General features: G+C 42.0%; 1 protein-coding gene across 2 annotated transcripts in view; it reads left to right on the forward strand.

Moving 5' to 3' along the window:
- Nucleotides 1–9,969, forward strand: part of grin2bb (glutamate receptor, ionotropic, N-methyl D-aspartate 2B, genome duplicate b) — a 42,670-nt gene extending 32,701 nt beyond the window's left edge. Inside the window, exons 12-14 of one of the 2 annotated variants that reach the window (XM_010770586.1) lie at nucleotides 2,677–2,915; nucleotides 5,729–6,731; nucleotides 7,692–9,969. In XM_010770586.1, the coding sequence (XP_010768888.1) occupies nucleotides 2,677–2,915; nucleotides 5,729–6,731; nucleotides 7,692–8,092 (1,643 nt within the window). In that variant the 3' untranslated portion in view covers nucleotides 8,093–9,969. The remainder of the gene's footprint in view (nucleotides 1–2,676; nucleotides 2,916–5,728; nucleotides 6,732–7,691) is intronic. The other variant, XM_010770587.1, reaches the window with a different exon arrangement.
- The last annotated feature ends 10,883 nt before the right edge of the window (nucleotides 9,970–20,852 follow it).

The following is a 20,852-nucleotide window of genomic DNA, read 5'->3' on the forward strand; positions in this document are numbered from 1 at the left end:
AGCCAATCAAATCGCGTGATAAGCTGGGAGAAAACCAGACCGCAGTTCATCTTTCTCAGTTTTCCTGATATAGAGAAATTAGTTGTGCTTGTTAGAAATCACCTGGTTCTTTATGTACCAGGTTACGCTATAAACATTACGGAGAAAAACCGGAGGATACCACGTCATCTCGGAGGGAGGATTGTGCAAGAGACGATTGTGTGGCGTGAGACTGGTATGTTTCGCCTGATTTGGGGATTTTAGTATCCAGTTTTAGCGTCGGTTGTAACATTTCTTGTGATGTCGGTGGTGCGGGAGATTCTTGGGTCGTCTTTTGTGGTGTTCGCGAAAAAATCCCCCAAGCTTTCAGACACTTGCCAGTCGTCCAAGATTTTCAAGATTCTTGTTGTAATTCTTGCTGCGTTGGACGGGCCTACATCTCCCTGATATTTCTAATGGGATATCCTTTGGGATCTAGATACCGCCAAACCATTTTGTGGTTTGGGTTTTTGCCTCGTTGTCCACTTGCAGTGATAGAAGTATTTATGCTCTTTCAAGAGTCAGTTGGAAGTTGGCTTTTAAAGAGTGCATGCCCCAGTTTAAAATAAGTGTTGCTGGTCTCCGGTGTGTTATTCTAGTTGTGAGATAAGCAGCAGAAGTTAAGCATAATGTGATGGTGTTGGCTATATGTGGTATATTTGTAATCTCTTCTTTATATATTAGTTATATATATTTTGTTTTAGATTTTGGAGCATATTTTCTTTAGATTGCTAACTCCCATTGCTACCAGCTTAGTTGTTTAGGAGGGAAAAAAGACACAATTAGCAGAAACTCAAGGCCAAGCACGGAACATTAAACGAAAGTATCGAGACACTCTTTATTTCTACTTATTAAGAAGACATAACATATCGAATAGGTGTAAGGGAAACTTCTGTGTAGCAATGCAGTGGGAGTCACAGACTCAGGAAAGAGACACAGGAAGAGCAGGAGCTTTGATGTCAAACACTGATGGTTTATTTGGAGCTTCGGCCGGAGAATTCACAAAACAAGTCCAAGAGTCAGAGGTTCTGACTTCACGGTAGAGTTGCGACGTCAATTCTGAAGAACTCTACCCCAAACCCATGTATTTAGCTAGTTCAGAGAGAATAATCAACATTGTGCATAACAAGGTAGAATCATAACACCTCTATCAGCTGACGCCAACAGGCAGGAACAGGGAGACAGAACACTGAGAGCACAGCAGCCAAGGTTACAGGTGCGTGTGCTCAGTCAGGACAGTTTGAACTGATAAACTGGGTCAAAGTTATTTCCCCAACAAAGGCATATTTTCATAACAAGCATTTTGACTTTTCATAGCAGAACACTATAACATTTTCCTATTAGAGATCTCGATTGACATTTTACTAAATCCTATTAGACGAGGAAATGAATTACACTGTCATGTACGTGCATTAAGTATAGAGCTAGAGGCAATTAGCTTTGCTAGCTTAGCAAAATGAAAGCAGGGGAAACAGCACCCTGGCTCTACTCACGGTTCAGAAATACACATTTACCAACATACTGAGATGATAGCTAAGCATGTTTTATGCCATTTGTTTAATTGATATGCAGAAAGAAATATAGAAATGTACACTATCTGTGCTTCCAGATTTGATATTATTTTACATATTATTTTTTATCAGTTACATCTTAACTGCAGGCCCTCAATTGGTTGTATTATTGCACATGATTTTTTTGCTACACCTCTGCGATGGCCGAGATCTGCAGATTTTTGGATATTTGTTTATACCGCTCCAGTTATCACCTTTAGTGAATTAAAACCTTGCCTTCTCACTAGCTGCTTGAAAACTTAGGGGTACTGAATTTGGTTTATTTACTGTTTATCAGACCAGAAATGAGAAAAATGTAAGCTAGCTGGAGCATCCTGAGGTCACTCAGCCTAACGTCCCGCCGCTAGGAGACCACTTCCCCTTCACTAGCAAATCTAAAAACAGATATGGAGATTTCTATCAAACATTTACAAATCTGATTACGCCTACACAGATCAAAATACAGTATCACAATTCTCTACACACATTTACAGATAGTTGTTCTACAATAATGGCTCTACACTGACTTTAAAGTGAAAACTAACCGGCAGTTGTCAGAGACTAACACACGCCTCACAGACAAAGTGGTTTTATACAAGAATTGGGAAAATATAAACCCCCTTGATCCCACACAAACGCAACTAAAAACAGACCATCAGTGCAGATCAAACAAATCTCTCTGGACGTGTCCTCCCCTCATAGCAGTCCCCCCGAGGATGTGGAACTGACGGGGAGGAATTTAAGGGCGGAAACGCTCGTTCCATGACCACACACACACTTCCTCCCCAAGGACTGTTAAGTCCCAGCAGGCGGTTGTTTATTTTCCCACAACAAGTAAGGGATAGCCTTGCAGAAGCTATTCTTAATGAGGATGATCCTCAGGGGGGTGTTCAGTGAAAATAATGCAACATGACATTTGTTGCACGTATGAGACCTGAGCTGTTTTTGGCATCAACTCCCATCCAAAAGATGTGACCCCTCTTTTTGTTCTCACACTTACATATTCCGGCACCCAGAGGCAGACTCATCCGAGTGCACAGGTCAAACCAACATGGGAACACATTCATTGTTACAGTAACTTGCGTATGTGTGTGTCTCCCTCCTCCAGGTGACATGGAGGAGTTCGAGGCTCTGTGGCTGACGGGCATCTGCCACAATGAGAAGAACGAGGTGATGAGCAGCCAGCTAGACGTGGACAACATGGCGGGCGTCTTCTACATGCTCGGGGCCGCCATGATTCTGTCATTACTCACTTTCATCTGTGAACATTGGTTCTACTGGCAGCTGCGTTTCTGCTTCATGGGCGTGTGCACGGGACAGCCCGCGGCCACCTTCACCATTAGCAGAGTGAGTGTGTTTTATTTTGGGTTTGACCTTTGTCCTCCTCACAGAAAGATCACAGCAGTGGTTGTTTTCAAACCACTGGCTGTGGTTGAGGTGTATTGAGTCAGTCAGCAGGATACGATGACTCACCTGACTTAACCTGTGGCTTTTTTAGCCCAGGCAGGCAGTTGATAAACAACAGAACACAAGTCAACAGCTGACTGTCCTAACGCAACCTGACATTTTACATTTGTTTAAACACACTGCAAGTCAGAGGAGAATCCTATTACAATAACATAATATTATATATACAAATATAAATGTAACCCTATAAGACCCAAACCAAAACTTAGTTTATGTGCCTTTTACAGTTACATAATTAGTTTAAAATATCGTTTTGCACATTTACCTTATTAGAATAACCAGGACAATTGAAATACACAGAAAATGTTTGATGTAATTAAAACATTGTAAACTTTTACAGCCCATTCACCTATAAGGGACAGTGAAATTTGATGCATAAATAACACATTAATGTGATACAAAACACAAGAAGCAGATACAAAAAGCATCATTGCTCTTAAAGACATCGCCTACTGATATGCTGATTGACAGTGAGACCAACCAGCATTATTATGCAACAATCACTTAGACTCCAGTCTTTGACAGGGTTAAAAAATTGTGCAGTCTTTGTGAAGGGTCCATAATTAATTGACTTAATGTTGCTGAAATAAAAGCTACTTACTATGCTGCTCATTCTCAGCCGGTGACCTGAAGCTGTGTTTGTGGATGTCGCAGATCTCCTCTCGGCGTGGTTACGACTCTGCTCAGATGGGTCACTAAACAACGCGTCTCAGTGTTATTGTTGCAGGCCATATAAATAATCACTTGAGGTGTAATTAATATGCATAATGCTACCTTTTAAGAAAGAGAGAGAGGGGTGGTGTGTTTGTTGTCGAATTCAAATTGTCTCAGTTATTGTTTGCCTGAGAAAAGGGCAACCAATTGTATGTGTTTGGTGTTTGTAATTGTAATGTAATTTGGTTTACACCAACTCAAACTAACCTGAGGCAATTTAAAACACAGATGTGGCCTCGAGCACTTCATAAACACACAATCATTTGTCTGTCTTTGTTGAATTGGACAAATGTCTTTGTGTTTCCTTCAGAAACTCAATTTTTATGCAAATCAAAAGCACTACTTTTTGCGTTGATCCGTGACAATTCACTCTTACAGTAGCCCTTACTTGCAGGAGGCTGATTTCGCTTGTTGCATTACAACATCCATTTTAAGTGCATACACCTTTCAGAAGGTACTTCTGCATTTTATAATTTTCCATGCCTGGTTAAACACACGGTGTGGGATTTGAACATCTTTTTCATCATATACAGTTTATTGAAAGTGTAAGGATGGACATGTGATGAAAGTACAAAGGGCTAATAAAACACAGAGGAAGAAAGAGAGATCAGTTAGCAAGGGTCATGATAAAGACTAAAACGGGTGCCAGGACAAAGGCAGAGTATAGAAAAGAACAGACACAGTTCTGGTACCTTTCCCAGGAGCTGTAGTAGCTATAGATACAGAGAGATAAAGACAGACAATCCCATTGGAGTGGCTGCCGCTCACCCGAGCACCCGGAAACGGAGATAAAACAGACACAAAGAGAGAATGGAGGCATGAAAGAAAAGAGGGTTGAAGATTCAGATTCATGAATGTGGCTCAGTGACAGGGAAAGTGACTAAGAGACAGACAGAAACAGTTTCTGACAAGTTGACGCCTTTGAGGAGCGTTGGCCCGCGTGCTGGCTGGTGGGTAGCATGTCCTCGACCTTTCGGATTTGGCTGTCACATCAACCACAGATTCCCTCAGCCACATTTTAAGCACGCTTGTTTGACTTCCCCCGCAAAAGGCTTTCCCCTCTCTCGAAGATCCTACTTACCAATAAACCAAAAGCAACACACATACTAATGGGGAATGACATTTCAATAGGACGATTGTCTATGCATGTGGCTCTTGATATCAGTGGTGGAAGAGGTATTTGGATCCTTTACTTAATTGAAAGTACCAATACAGCAATGTCAAATCACTCCATTACAAGTAAAAGTAAATAAGTATTAGCAGCAAAATCTAGGTAAAGTATTAAAAACGAGATGATTGATGGGAGAGGAAAGAAAACCTTTTTTTTTTGGTGAGATAATCGATCACTTGAAATGAAACCATGTGAGAAGTCAAGAGAGAAAAATAGATATTTTGAAATACATCAACGTTCCAAATGTACTTGGCTTGACATTTATAGGACATTTAACAAAACCTTTACAAAATGATTATTTCCTTGACAGTGTAAAAGGAAAAAGAGTAAAACAATGCTGCGGCAGAGAGCCTGTAGCACAACTGCATTTAAATAACATTGATTAAAACTATTGATTGGCAGTCAAACGCCTGAGCTTTGATCGGCTCCCTCCCTTCTCTGTGTCTGAGGGTCCACGCTGCTCCCTGGAGAAAAGTCATTTATGAACTCAGCCCCTATTACTGTTTAATAGTGTGTAAACAAGAGGGTGGTCAGGGAGAACATGGCAATGCATTAACCTCTCTCTGCCTCTCGCTCTCTCTGTTTCCCTCTCTCTTGATTTCTCTCTCTCTCCCTCCCTCTAAATATGCATCTGCTGTTTGATTCCCTCTCTCTTACTTTTAACCCCCTTTGTTACCTGATTCCTTTCGACACATTTTACTGTAATTTTCCTCTTTATTGGGCTTCGTGCTTCTTACTTCCTCCCATGGCCTGTCTCACCCTGTCTTTCTCTCTCTGCTTCCCTTTTCTTATAATTTTCCCCCTCCAGGGTATCTGGAGCTGCATCCATGGGGTACAAATTGAGGAAAACAAGTCAACCATTGACTCGCCCTCGGACACCATGAAGAAGAACATGAACAACACCCACTCCAACATCCTGCGGCTGCTCCGCACGGCTAAGGACATGACTGCCGTCCCGGGCGTTAACGGCTCTCCGCACCCGGCGCTGGAGTACAGCCACAGCGCGCGTGAATCGACTATCTATGATATCCAGGAGCACCGGCGCAGCTTGGTAGGTCACCCTGCCGACTGCAAGACAGCGCCTCCCTACCTGCCAGAGGACAACATGTTCAGTGACTACATCAGCGAGGTGGAGAGGACTTTTGGGAACTTGCCCCTGAAGGACAGCAACCTGTACCAGGACCATTACCTGCACCACCACCCGGCCTCGGCTCTGGGTATGTCCGGCCCCGTGCCCAACAGACCGCGTAGCTTAGGCAGCACTAGCTCGTTGGAAGGTGGCATGTTTGATTGCGACAGTTTAGGGGGAGGGGTAGCGCCCATCTTCACCACCCAGCCCCGCCCCTCCATGACTCACAGGAATACCAATAAGTTCGACCTGATTGCCGGCCACGCCCCTGCGGACTCCGACCAGGGTGGGTTCAAGGGGAACAATGTGTACGGGAGGTTTTCTTTCAAAGGAGGCGCATCCAGCACGGGGCTCATCGGGGGTCATGACCGGTACTGTGGTGGGGGTGGGGCAGGCTCAGGGGGGGATGATGGGAACATTCGCTCAGACGTTTCGGATATCTCAACGCACACTGTCACCTACGGCAACCTGGAGGGCAACAACAAGCGGCGTAAGCAGTACAGGGACAGCCTGAAAAAGAGGCCAGCTTCGGCCAAGTGCAGACGGGAGCAGGACGAGATAGAGCTGAGCGGCCTCAGGAGGAGAGCCCACCACCACACCGTCCACCACCACTTCCCCCACGGGCCTCAGGCACACCGCACGGTCTCACCTCCCCTGGAGCGGAAGAGGGGAGGAGGAGGGGGTAATTCTTCACCTTTCGTATTCCGCAAAGAAAAGGAGAACCTGAGGGATTTCTATGCGGACCAGTTCCGCTCCAAGGAGGGCAAGGCCCAGTGGGAGCACGAGGGTGGAAGTGGAGGAAGCGGTGTGGGCGGTGGTAGTGGTGGTGGTATCTGTAAGAGCTTAGTTCCTGTAGAAGACTTCCTCAAAGGTAAAGGCAAGAAGCCGGAGTGTAAAGGTGGGCTCGGCACAGTGTCGGCAGGGCAGCAGGCCCACACCTGCTGGGAGAAGGGGGTCTCTGGGCTAGGAGGGGGGGGCATAGCAGGGGGTGACTGGGAGTGTCGTAATAGCCACAATGTGTGTCACCACGGAGGGGGTGGCGCTTGCCCGGCTAACGGGGTTGGGGGGAGCAGCAGTCGCCCCAGCTCCGCTAGCTGCAAACGCAGCGACTCCTGTAAGGTCCCACCGGGAAACCTCTACAACATCAGCGAGGACATCAACATGGTGTTCGCTGCAGGGAAGAGTAGCGTGGGACCGGCTCAACCTCAAACTCAGGCGCAGCGCAGGAAGCTAGGGCCAGGGGGGAGGGTGTTACGGAGGCAGCACTCGTATGACACATTTGTGGACCTGCAGAGGGAGGGGGCGGGTCGCATGGGAGGGGTTGGCAAAGGCGTTGGGGGGCCTTATGCCCAGCCCCGGAGTGTGAGCTTAAAAGACAAAGATCGCTCCATGGAGGGCCCCAGCCCTTACGCTCACATGTTTGAGAGGTATGCAGGGGAACGGGAGTCCTCCATGTTCGGAGGAATAGGCGGGGATAGGGCGAAGGGAGGCTCCTCCTTCAGCTTGTTCCGAGAAGGTGGGTTGCATCAGCGGTCGGTGGGGGAGAGAGACCTGAGGGACAGAGATAGAGCTATTTCAGGAGGTGGTGGTGGTGGCAGCAGAGGGGCCGGGACTTACTCCTTGTCTAAATCTCTCTACCCAGATAAGGTGAACCAGAACCCCTTCATCCCAACCTTCGATGATGACCAGTGTCTATTACACGGCGGCAAACCGTACTACATCAAAAAGCCACAGACGCAGCAACAGCAGCAGCAACTTCTCAACAACAGCCGGGGAGGAGGGGACTTCCGCGGCTCCATGGGAACGACTTCCTATTTGCCCGCGTCCGCCACAGCTGGGGTAATGTCCAATGTGGCCCCCAGGTTCCCCAACGATCTGTGTCTGGGCGGGGTAGGGGGGCCCATGGGGAACCACCACGGGGCCAGCAAGCTAATGCCTGTGGCCAGGGACACTTTGGGTTTGGGGCCGGGGCATAGACCCTTCAACGGTGCCAGCAATGGACACGTTTATGAAAAGCTCTCCAGCATTGAGTCAGACGTCTGAGGGTGAGGCAGAAAGAGAGGGAGAAGATGAAGTGGGTGAAGAAAAGAGGGGGAGAAACACACAGATGCTGATGACCTCTCTGTGTGAGGATGAGGAGACACTATACTGTGTGTGTTGTTCTCCGATAAATGGGAATGTAATTTGGACGATGCACAGAGGCCGCTGCAGGCTAAGCTGTGAAGTCCGGCGGGAGACAAGTTTTTAATGAGAAGAGAGGATTCTGGTGCTGCTCCAACACTCAGAACGGTTGGGAGGGAGGGGGAAAAGTGAAATCAAATCTCCAGTCTCTGCTCTCTTAACGTGCTCATTGTCTTTCCCTCCTTCCTGCAGTTCCTTAACGCCAAAACAAACATTTTGTTTGACAGAAATACAATCATGAATGAGAAATCAGCGCTTCTGTTGAAGTAACAGGGTAAACTAATAATAATTGTATTGATAATGTTGATAATATTATTGAATATTATTCCAGTGTTTAATGATGATCGGTTTGGATTGTTTTTTCAATTTTATTGATTTAAATAGTTCATGTTACATATTTGTATGATGTTAATTATTTCTTAGCTTACCAATGTTACAGGGGACTGGTAGACTTTTTTTGGGTTCCTGTAATTTGGACTCTTCTTTGCTATTTATTCTTCATGTTTGATTTTCTTTTTTACTTTTCTTACTCTTGAGTGCTGTGAAGTGTATGTGAAAGGCATGACTTGCTGAGTACATTCTATGTACTTATACATTTGCAAAGAAGGTCTTTTTTTCAGCTGCAGAAGCAACATCATCATACTGATTTGCCGTTTCCTCTCCTTTTTTCTGCTCGGCAGTACCAAATGGGTCTCACATTTTGAGCTGGACGTGCCTTAAAGGATAACTACTGATTTTTTACACACAAGGTCTGTTCTGTTGGTAGACAGATCCACCTGCAAAACAATTAGTCAAATTGATTTAAGTGTGAAAATACACCTGAAGAAGTCTGATGAGGGTTTCATAAGCATAACAGACTTTTAGGCATTTGACAGATGTAATAAAGCAGAATTTGCCGCCGTAGAGGAAGCTTAAATTCCTGCATTTATCCCAAACAATAGCAGGATTACAAGGGTTAAAACCACAGTGCCATAATAAACAAAACATTCCTGTTTTCCCCAAAAGTCAGCTACGACAGAGCCGCTGCATGAGAAAAAAGCTTCTTTTTCTATTATCTCCACCATTCAACTAAGTCCTTGAATTACAAAGAAGTTCAACTAGCTTCATCACTCCTCACCTCCTCAGTTCACAACTGGGACCCAGGATCCAACTGTCCATTAGAAACATGTAAATCACATTTAATATCCTCTTGTTGCTCTCATCACGTCTCACTTGGTCCAACTCAATCGGCCGTGACAGTTTGCTGCTCAGGACAGGCACATAATGGACTCAGAGCGAGGCCTCTGTTGCTGCGATGAGCTGCAGTAATGTTAATTATTTCACGATTACAGCTCTAAGCCCTGCCTGCTGTATTAGATGGTCCCATCTGAATAATGAGAGGGGAACAAGTCCACTCTGCTGGTGTAAAAGACCACAGGAAACTGGTACCTAGTCCCAAATGATCTCTTGATTTATTCTTGCAATTACTCATAAATAAGTAATTCTACCTTTTAAAATGGGGGGTTTTGGTACATGCAACTGTGCTCCCTATGATGCTACTTAATAGTTTTTCCCTGATAATTTGACATTTTGGGGAATGCAATGATTTGTTTGCTTGCCAAGCTTTTAATGAGGTTTAAATAAATAAACCAATCTCTTATAATGCAACAGCCAGCAGCCAGTAAGCTTAGCTTAGCATAAGGACTGGAAACAGATGGAAACAGCTAGCCTAGCTCTTTCCCACAAAACAGCATCCACCAACCATCGCCTTAAAGGTATTATTTACATTACATTACATTGCATTTAGCTGACGCTTTTATCCAAAGCGACTTACAATAAGTGCATTCGACCAACAAAATACAAACTTGAAGAAAACAGAATCATATAAGTACATCAGGTTTCATAGAGCTAAAACATTTCAAGTGCTACTCAACTGGCTTTAGATAAGCCAGTCCTTTATTAGTATATAAGTGCTTTGTTAATAATTCTATCGCTCGAAGTGGAGTCGAAAGAGATGAGTTTTTTGTCTGCGCCGGAAGATGTGCAAGCTATCTGCTGTCCTGATTTCAATGGGGAGCTCATTAAGGTCCAGTGTGTAGATTTTGGTGGCATCTAGAAGATAAAGAGCTTCGGAGAACCACAGTGGCCTTCAGGTAATATAAAAAAGGTAAAAGGCCCTCTCTCGAGCCTGAGTTTAGTTTGTCCGTTCGAGCTTTCTTGAAATATGGCAGGTGGTGAAACAGCTCAGCTACCTAGATACCAAGGGCTCATTAAAAGGTAACAAAAACACAACTATTCTTAGATTCAGGTCCTTTTACACTAATTAAACATAGGTATAAACATTATATATTACTTTTCTCTCAGTTTTTTTAACTGGATATATATTTTTGCTTTAATCCATACAAAAACTGAAGTGTAACGATGATATGTTGGAGGCTGTGGGACTTTCTCAAAGTTACCGGTAAATGAATAGTCCACAAAACCACAACTTGTTTGATACTTTTGTTTGAGTTATTTACAGATTAAACATAGGAGATATAAAGAGCTAGTGTATAATTGGGAAGGTGTGATGTGTTCCCCCTGTTTCCAGTCTTTCTAAGAAGCTACGCTAACAGGCCACTGCTCCTGAATTATTATTTAAAAAACTGATATTTGATGAGTGGCATCGATCTCAGCTATCTCAACAAAGAAATACACTGTATTGACTTTTTCTTACATTTCGAAAAGATAACCTGGATAATATAAGACTTTCATCATAATATAAGTCTTTCATCATATTATCCCTTTCATCATTTCTCCCAGCGTGTAGCTGAAACTCACATTCAACAGAACATAAAGAATCATTTCACAATGTTCTGTAACACTGATTTCTCCCCCCGCCGGACCATAATCTGTTTCACATGCTGAGATTTTAATGAAGGAAATAATTTGCCCTCAAGTCCTCTGGGATCCTGTGTGAATTGTGTCGGATGCAGACGCGAGGAGGAAAAAAGAGGAAGGCAGCAGAAAGTGAAGCAGGTGGCACATTCAGTAAAAAGCATCACCTTTCTAACTGATGTTGTTTCATGATCAAATGGCAGCTCCCAAATTCACAACATCGGACACAAAGATTTGGTTTAAGCCTTTCTCCACCATTAAATATTATCAATCACAATTTTAAAACTTCTATTCCCCACTCCCAGTTATTTATTGTCGGCTAAACCAGACATTTAGTCACTCTGCCAAACCAAATTTAGAAACCTACGCACAATCTGACTGGATATATTGTTTGTTGAACATCCCAGTCTAAACTTTAGAAGACTTTCCTTCTCTAGGTTGACAAGTCAGTATGTATGATACTAGGGGGTCTCTAGTGTTTGAGAGGACTTGCATGTATACACTTTTCTTTATTTCTGTTTTTTAATCTTAACTTTTAGCCCTGAAAAATGGGTGTTTTTGAACAATATTTGGAATTGTTATCAATTTCATTAGTACTGATGATCCATGTAGTACTGTAGGTGTGTGTGTGTGCGCGTGCGTGTGCGTGTGTTTGTGCAAGATAAGACACCAATCTCAACAGTCAAAGTTTTTAGTTATACTTTAATACAAATTGCTAAATTAAGTCAAGATTACACTAGAAATTATATTTATAAATCTTCTACAAGGATCAATTTTCTTGCTAGTTGGTGTAAATGCTTTTAACAAGGTTGAGGTCTTGATTAATCCATCGTCACTGAAGAAGCCTTTTCATCATTTCAACTACTTTCCTGGTATTTTTCTTTGAATATCATTAATTACGTTGTTGTATGTGCCTGAATACATACGCTTAATGACCTCTGTGTGTGCTCATATGGGAGAGAGACAGAGTGTGTGAGAGATAGCTGTTAATTGTACATGTATTATAAAACTGTATGTAAATACTTTACCTCACGCTCATGGACTTTTGATAAAAAACTGTACAAAAATGGCAATGAATAGATCTATTTGGGATAAATCTTTGATTCGTTGGTCCCCACGCAAAACTGCTTTTGTAATGACTTCAGGCCAGGATACGTGCAATCGTTTATTGTGCACATTTAATGCGTCATGGTTTGTTAATGTGATTTTATTTCTGATTTGGTTTGGTCAAAGACCAGCTAAGAAGGTTGTTTTCTCAACGCACCATTACTAAGTGTCCCACAGAAAGCACAATCGAAAATGTATCGCATTTTTACTGAGGTGTTCTTTTTTCTTTCCTCTTTGGCTAATCTTCTGTTTTTCTGTTTCTGTGCCGCAGAAGAATCGAACAACTCCACCCCTGAACTGTACAGATTGTGAAAAATGTACATAGGACAAAAATCTAGTTCGAACTCCCATTTTTTGTATGGAGAGAAATTACTTGTGTGAAGAGAGTGTTTCAAATTTGATTGAATATTTAGTAATATTAAAAATGAGATTAAACGCAGTCAATGTGAAAATAAGTGCTGAGAAATATTATTCTTCTGTCTCTTTGGAATAAAAGTGTTGAGTATTAATAAAACATAAGAAATCTCAAACTGATTTGTCTTGTTTTTATCATTTGTTTCGTCAACAGGAGGGTTTGTCACGATATACCGGTGTTGACCGTGACATTTTTTTAAATGATATCAACCCACCTCTTAGATAAATGTAAATTTATCTCTCCATCTCCCTAAAACTTGACCCACAAAAAACACATTTATTGTAATTGTATTGACCGATACCACTATTATGTCTTTCGAATTATGTATTGCAATAATCTATGTTCAATTACATTTTTTCTTAATTAGAATTCACTGAAATTGTGATAGTCCACAGGTTGGCAGCAAGCAACAGCTATGTCTTTCATGTGTGTCTTATATTTGACATTTAAATGTACTGTTTACATGTTCTTATTATGTCCCATGCTGTAGGTCGACAGAGGAGATAATGGCTGCAGCTGATTTTCGTTCTCATGTTGGATAAGTGCTTTGTAGACCAAAGAGAAAATAAATGAAGAGTCCTGAGAATAAAAAGGTGGAGCGAGAGGCAGAAGAAGAAAGAGAGAGATATTGAGGGAGGAAGAAGTGATGCAAACTGAACGAGCAGCAGAGATCAAAGCCCCCCCAAAAAACTCCCTCCTCAGACTCTCTTTACTCTGAAAGCCTTGTCCAGCAACAGGAGTTATTTAAAGAAAGCTGCAGGATTCAAAATGTACTGATGCCTTGTGTGTTTATAGATTTGGTGGGAGAGTTTTAACATCTGCGGTCCGGGAGGCTGAATCAAAACGAGGTGAGGCGGTAGAAAATATCCTTTAATCAGTTTGTAATCTCCTGCTTCTTAAAAAATAAAAATCTTTACTATTTTCTCCAAATTCCTGCTTTACTCCTTACACCGCCCCAACAACCTCAGCATGCATTGCAACACATGTAACTACTTCTTGACAATTAACTGTTACCTAGCAACTGGCTCTTTTTCCAGAGAGGGGGGGGGAGGGGGGTTGTAGAAAGAGAGACAGCGAGAGAGATTTATACAGTATTTCCACAGCATCTTAACTGGATTGGATGCAACAATGCATCGACAAAACAATACCAAAATGGAAAATACAGCCTGAGCTTATAACACCCACGCACAGTAGCAGAGGAGAGAAGTAGAGGCGGAGGGACGGGAGGGGGATAGATGTACAGATTACAGTTTGGAAGGGGTAGATGAAACGCATGTAGAGGAACAGACCGACAGTAAATGTGCAACAGATGCAAAGTTAAAAACGTGAGAAACATCCTGCAGTCTGTGGTGGAGAAGACAAGAGGAGTTGTAGAAGAAGAGGAAAGAAACTGGTTGCTGTAGAAACACACTGCAAAGTTTTAATGAAGGCATAAAGTTTGATGCCTGTGCCCACAACACACACACACACACAAGATCACCATACACAAACAAACAGTATAATTATGTTAGCAGATAATAGGCACCCCCTGCTGGGCCCATGAGGACCGCTCCTGACTTCAGCTGAGAGAAAAAACAAAAGATCAAGCCTCCGAGAATCAGCTGTAATTCCATGTTATGGCAGCAGGAGAGCACTGACACCCTGTGGCAACAACATGGCATCCTCTGGTTCCAGCATGTTGATGAGGACACGGTGCACCGGTACATTGCATTTATAAGTGTAGTTCAAGGCAGAGATAAAGTAAGCTCAGGGGTGAGAGATGCAATTGGAAAATATTAAAACTCAAGGATATACCCTCAGACAAAATACGTTTTCTTTTCATGCACTGATCAATTTAAAGTGTTTGGGCTATTTTGCTCTTCTTTCAGAGAAAGAAGGCACCCAAAAAAAAACAAATTTTAAATGTATATTTTTTTAAACTTTTTCTATTTATTCCTGTAAGCTTCTCCTACATTCAACAATTACTTGCTTCATTTTCACATTTATAAATAACATTTCTGAAAAAAGTTGAAATGTCCCAAAAAACGTGTCTTAATGTAGTCATTAAAGGTGGGGTATGTAATTTATTTATACATAAATATTTATATAAATACATAAAATAATTTCATCTGTGGAAGCCGTAGCACTGTAAAAAGCACGACCAATCATTTTAGCCGGCCCGGTTAAAATAACTGGATGGCCTACCTGCCTGTCAGCCTTCCATCTGTGCACAAACTTATCTCGTGCCCTCATTGGTCATGTGCGCTGGAGGAGGGGCTCTGTAAGGAAGTCTGAAGGAAGAGGCAGCCTCTTCCTTCAGACTTCCTTACAGAGCCCCTCCTCCAGCGCACATGACCAATGAGGGCACGAGATAAGTTTGTGCACAGATGGAAGGCTGACAGGCANCGTTACATTACTTCGTTACAGCAAAAAGTAATATATTACTGTAACTCCGTTACTTTTGTAACGCGTTACACCCAACACTGTTGAAACATGACCGGTAAGTTTCAAATTTGTCCGGTAAAATAATTTATTTCCGGACATTTGACCGGCAAGAAAAAATCCTATCAGAAACCCTGGTTTGTGTGTGTGTGTGTGTGTGTGTGTGTGCGTGCGTGCGTGCGTGCGTGTGTGTGTGTGTGAGAGGAATTCAGCTGAAGGTGACAAACTGCCTGTTGTTAATGTGAACCATGTGGCGGCTGGTGGGGACTTCTTCACAGCAGTAACTCTCGGAGGCTGCCAGGAGAGGCGTTTACATGTGGAACTGCAGTGGTAATCATTATATTTAAACTCTGTTTGTTTGTCTGTTTTTCTCACCCCAACTACCCCATTTATGCCTCTGTCTTTCTTCACTCGTAACTAGATCTTATTACCATTTTCATTCTTGGCTGCATTAGTGGCCAACTCTGACCTCACCACAGCCGCAGCATGAAAACAGACACAGAGAGCTGGAATAACATCTGGATGCCAGTCAATAGAGAATCATTTGTTCCATTTCATATCCTGTCTGCTGCACGCCTATCTCCTCTCTTTCTTGGGGCTTATAAAAGATAATTTAAGCAAAACAAACATCTATGCACCTGCAGATCTTAAAACAAAACATATTTACATATCAAAGACTGTGAGTGTTGCATTGGAAAGAACATTTGATATTATTGTACATTAAATGTCTGATATTCCCTGATGTCTACATGGTGGTAAATAAATAGGAACGTTACCATACACTCTGCAGTTTTGAGAAGCTGTTTATTATTTTCTGACTCAGTATACTTGGATCCACCACAATTCAGAGGGAAAGTTGAACTTTTTACGTTTATTTTGCAACATAGTTTCTTATAGGTTAAACTCCAAATGATATAGTATTTTAAAAGAAATGCCACCTAAACTTGCCATAACTTCAAATGTCTTGTTTGTCCAACCAAACGTTGAAACTTAAAAGTAGTTTTAAAATGTCTTGTAAATACTTCTGTTTTTCTAGTTATATAATATTTTTGTAATGTGTACCAGCTACCTAAGGGATATAATTATGCTCCTTACAGTAAGAAGCCCTTCTCAGATACACTGTATATTATATTTCGATAATTGCCAATGATTTAAGCAGCATTTTATTGCTGGAGCTGATGGAAGAGGAGCTGGACGACAGGAAGCAGAGAATAGATGGAACAGATCTATAACTCAAATTTGAGGAGAAACTAGATCCTGCAGCGGAGTGAGATCACAGCTTGGACACATATATACCTGTCTGTTCCACAGAGGGCTGACGAGAAAAGAGAAAACGAGGTCAATTATGAGACTTATCTGAAAGAAGAGGAAGTGCCACACATCTGGCAGCAGCTGGTGTCAAAGTTTCAGAGAGTAGGAGTTGTGCGTGTGAAGCAGTTTAAAGAAAAGACAGCTCTCTGCAAATGAGGAGTTTTTAACCTGTGCGTTGGACCTGCCACACTCTACTTATTACATCACAGCTGGGAGGCGAGGGGGGAAAGAGCCGGGGTGGAAATAGGCGAGAGAGAGAAAGACAAGGGAAGAAATAAGAAGAAAAGACTGGAGTGGAGAGGCGACAGAAGCATATGATATTCAAAATACTTTGGAGAAGGACTTCCTGCTGAGAGTTGAAGCATCATCATCATTTCAAAGTCGTGAGTATCTGCTCATTTGCTCTCCAGCTTGTGATGCTTTACAAGTGAACTGTTAGTTTGCAAAGTTACGATTTTTCAGCACACCACATTCATCATAGTGAAGGAACACTGTTATCGGCTTGATTTTCAGTTATGTGTTTGTCCAGATGTGAAAAGTGAGATTATAGCCTGGCTCATTTTCACAGCGCCTTTCATCAGCCCCCAAATTCATATTTTCTGAAAACATTTATAATACCTCAACCATGAGTCATCAGCTCATTATTGTCCAGTGTGATTCAAAGACTGTCATATGGATGCAATCCTGCTTTCCTTTTTTAAAAATCTTTTCTGGGTCGCATGAGGAGGTCGACCTCCTCTCTTGTTTTTCCTTTCACGCACCTGGAGTTGTTGATTGGAGTAAAAACACTCTCTTTGTTGTTCAGATCAGACTGTGTTCATCCTCTAACAGACGCACAGGACTGACTGTCAGGATTAAAGGACTTTAGAGTAAGTGCAATCTTTTCAGGGATTTCTTTGTTATTTGTTAAAAGCACAGGGTATTTGTAATTGATTTGTGGATGGTTTTGAATGTTTAAATAAATAAAGACACCTAGCTGTACAAGTTGAGGGAGAAGTATCAAACCCTTTTTCTTAAAAGAGAAGAATACCACAGTGCCAAATATGCTATGAAGGTAGTTTGTAGAAGTAAGCAGCAAAAACTATGAATTATGAAAATGTGTTAGGTAATTATTTGTTCAAATATTCTGTTAATGTTGTATATTCATTAGCTTCAAGAAAGCGAAACAAAATATGCCTTTAGCCATCAAATGCATGCCATTTCATAAACTGACCATATGTGTTTCCCATTTTATATGTTAAATCTTAATCTACAAAGTCAACAATGCGGTCAGAAAAAAAAATATGAAAGATAAAAAGTATAAAGTAGCATAAAATGAAAAAGGAGAAGTACTTGCAAATATGGCTTGCCCCCAAAATAATTGCAACAAAAGGTTTCTTAATGTATTATTTTATTTTGTTTCAATTTGTTGGGGGGTAATGTGTTTTTTCTCCATATATACAGCTGCCTTTTATTCTATTATGTCACTCTCCACCACGGGTTACAATGTGTGTGCATATCTGCATGCCGCTGATATTTTTCTGGCTGTATAGCACATGTAGTGTGTCTGCGTTTCATCACTTCTATTATTTATTTCTGTGTGTGTTTTGTATTAGAAGAAAAAAAAGACATGTCAAGAAGTGTATCTGTTCAACAGACGACCTGTAGGTTTGTTTTTCTCTCTTTCTTATCAAAGGGGGAAGTTTCTCATCATGGCCCCTCCCTCTGTGTTGATGCTGCTCATGGTGGTTGCTGTGGTAACTGGGGCCCGTGCAGCCAGCGAGGAGAACGAACTGGATTATGGGTACTGGAACTACAGAGAGGGCGGTAAATCACGAGCCTCGTTTGATTACCTCACATTGTAGTGATACAAGGCCTGTATATTCATTGAAGATGTGAATTATGAAAATGTTGGGGTATTTGGATCTTTAAATGATTTCTCAGCACATGTGCCTATAATACTCATGATTCAGCCATGCTGTTTGGACTGTAAATTGAAGCCGGATGATGGTGTGATGGTTTGGTTCCAGCCGACAGTGTGAATGTGGCCTCAGTGCGCAGTGTGACCAGAGTTTTGGACGCATGGGGAAAACGCATCTTCCGTGAGATCAAGACTCTTCTGCACTCTCAGCCCAGCACACTGCTGCCAGACTACTCCAGGTAACTCCAGGTCAAACACACACAATGTGACACTTTCGGCCTCTAGGGGTCACTTAGTGAAAAAATTAAGCAAAGTAGTTGGTGCTGTTGTAAAGGAGAGTGGGATCATGGGAGTCTTCTCCCTCATTACTGTCATTGCTGTTTATTTCCACTTCATTGTATATTATTCAGGGAAGATTCAGGACCCCGTGATTTAAACCAGTAAAAACACTGAATAAATCAGTTTCACAAGGGAGCTGCAAATGTTTGCTCAGCTGGTTTATCTAATAGGCCTCTCTAAAGATCAAGGCATTCAATGACTAAAATCCTTCATCTCAGTTAAAGTATAATGGCTAAAGAAGACCGATACCCAGAAAGTAGCACTTTTGTGCGATTCAAGAGACTGGCATTGTGTTGGCCTCTCATTTGCGTGATTTTGAGAAAAAATGTGCGTGATGTTGAGATGCCCCTGGAAACTCCTAATAAACGGAAAAGTAATGACAAATGTAGAAACACATTTTACTGAGCTTTTTACATAATATAAAAAGAAAAAGTTTAAAAACAAGTCGCCATGTTAGGTCAGTAGTCCAATCAGGTGCCAAGTGTCACACTCATTAAGCATCCTATGAAAAGCAGTTTGACCCCTTGAGTCCAAAAGCTGCCTTCGAAGACGTCGCCTACCATTAGCTATAACATCCACACACTGTGCGTTAGTAGGCTATGTGTTTCTTAGAGGAGTGGCTTTGGGAGGCCTTAACGGTGGGACTGTGAATTTTTCAGATGGATAAACTACTATGAAAATAGCTAGTCTGGTTTCTCCATACCCTAGTTTAAACACTCACTCAGCCAGGCTAATGTTATGAGTGATACTGAAGAAAATAATCAGAGTTAGTCATGTATTGTAATGCTTTGATAATCCTCCCAAGATATTATAATCACCCACCCTGTCACGACGGTATCAAGATATTCAAGTATAATATATCATATCACACCTCCCCTGTTCGTCCTGTAGGGTGCGCCCTCTGTCCGAGTCCGTCAACGACCTGTTCAGAGAAGTCTCCCTACTGCGCAGGCGCATTACAGAGCTCTCGAATCGCCTAGCAACCCTGGAACCGTTCCTCCGTCGCCACGGCTACCGGGAGGAGGGGGAGGAGAGGGCGCGAGGCGAGCGGGCCCATGCTCCTCAGATCCTGAGAGAAGAGGTCGCGAGCCTGGCCCAGTACACCGCGAGGACCCCACCGAGGGGGAGTCGGGTGCTGAGCAGGAGACGGGTGAGAGTGAAGAGCGGGGGAGTGAAGCTGATCCAGAGAGAGATAGACACACTGACACACTGAGAACTCCTGCATATATATAATATACTTAGATCTTTTTTATATTCAATACGACACAAACATAACATATTCACTGCTTGTCTTATAAGATCATACTTTTTTTTTCTGGTTTGCATTTGTCAATAAATAACTGCAGCCTATACTGTATTGATTGGCACACTGACACAGAGAACAACTCCTGCATATATTATATAATATAGATTATTTTATATAAAATACTATATATGAATTTAACATAACTGCTTGTCCTATGAGATCATAATTATTCTGGTTTGTATTAGTCAATAAATAACTTTTTTTATGATTCTAACTATTTCATTGCCCATCTCTGAATGTCAGATTGAGTGTCAGATTTTATCTCAAAAGGAAGATATTAATTTATGGAAACACATGAAACGATTACACCCTTGTAAAGGGCTGCGTTAAAAAAAAATCTTGCATGGTCAATTATGGTAACTTTTGTGATTATGGAAATTCAAATATAGAAAATATTTTTAAAATACAGTTTTTACCGAAAGTCGCCAAAAACTGCTTAGCAAAAAGCATTTTCGGCAACAGGCTAAATTAACAACAGAACTCACCTTATTCCTGTTGTTACCTGTTCAGGTACACATTTTGGCTTTTGTCGCGATTCAAACACCATGGAAAAGTTTGGTTTAGTTTTGAACCGAACATCGGAATTAACGCCATACATTATATAATAATGTACTAAAGTTAGACGAGACGCTTAAAATCAGTGAGAATTTTGTTATTTTATATTTACCGCCATCTTGTCTGTAAGGGTGTAAAGTACCAGCCTGTCCTCCTACAAAAAACGACCATATAGGCTGGTAAGGAGAGTTATTGCCACTCACGCATGCGCAGTTCGTACGTGCTACTTGGCCGTCGGCTAAAGTCTTTGCGGTGTGTTCCAGTGCAACTGTTGGCCAAGAAGCAGGAGACGTGAGGCGACACAACAGTCGTGTTCCGTCGGTACGTGTTCTTTGGTGTCAGTTTGGTGTGTCAGGGCCTTTAGATTCATTACGTAGCTGATTAAAATCATTAACAAATAAATAAGTACTCG

The sequence above is a fragment of the Notothenia coriiceps genome, unplaced genomic scaffold, assembly GCF_000735185.1.
Source record: "Notothenia coriiceps isolate Sejong01 unplaced genomic scaffold, NC01 NC01_scaffold00008977, whole genome shotgun sequence".
Classification (NCBI taxonomy): domain Eukaryota; kingdom Metazoa; phylum Chordata; class Actinopteri; order Perciformes; family Nototheniidae; genus Notothenia; species Notothenia coriiceps.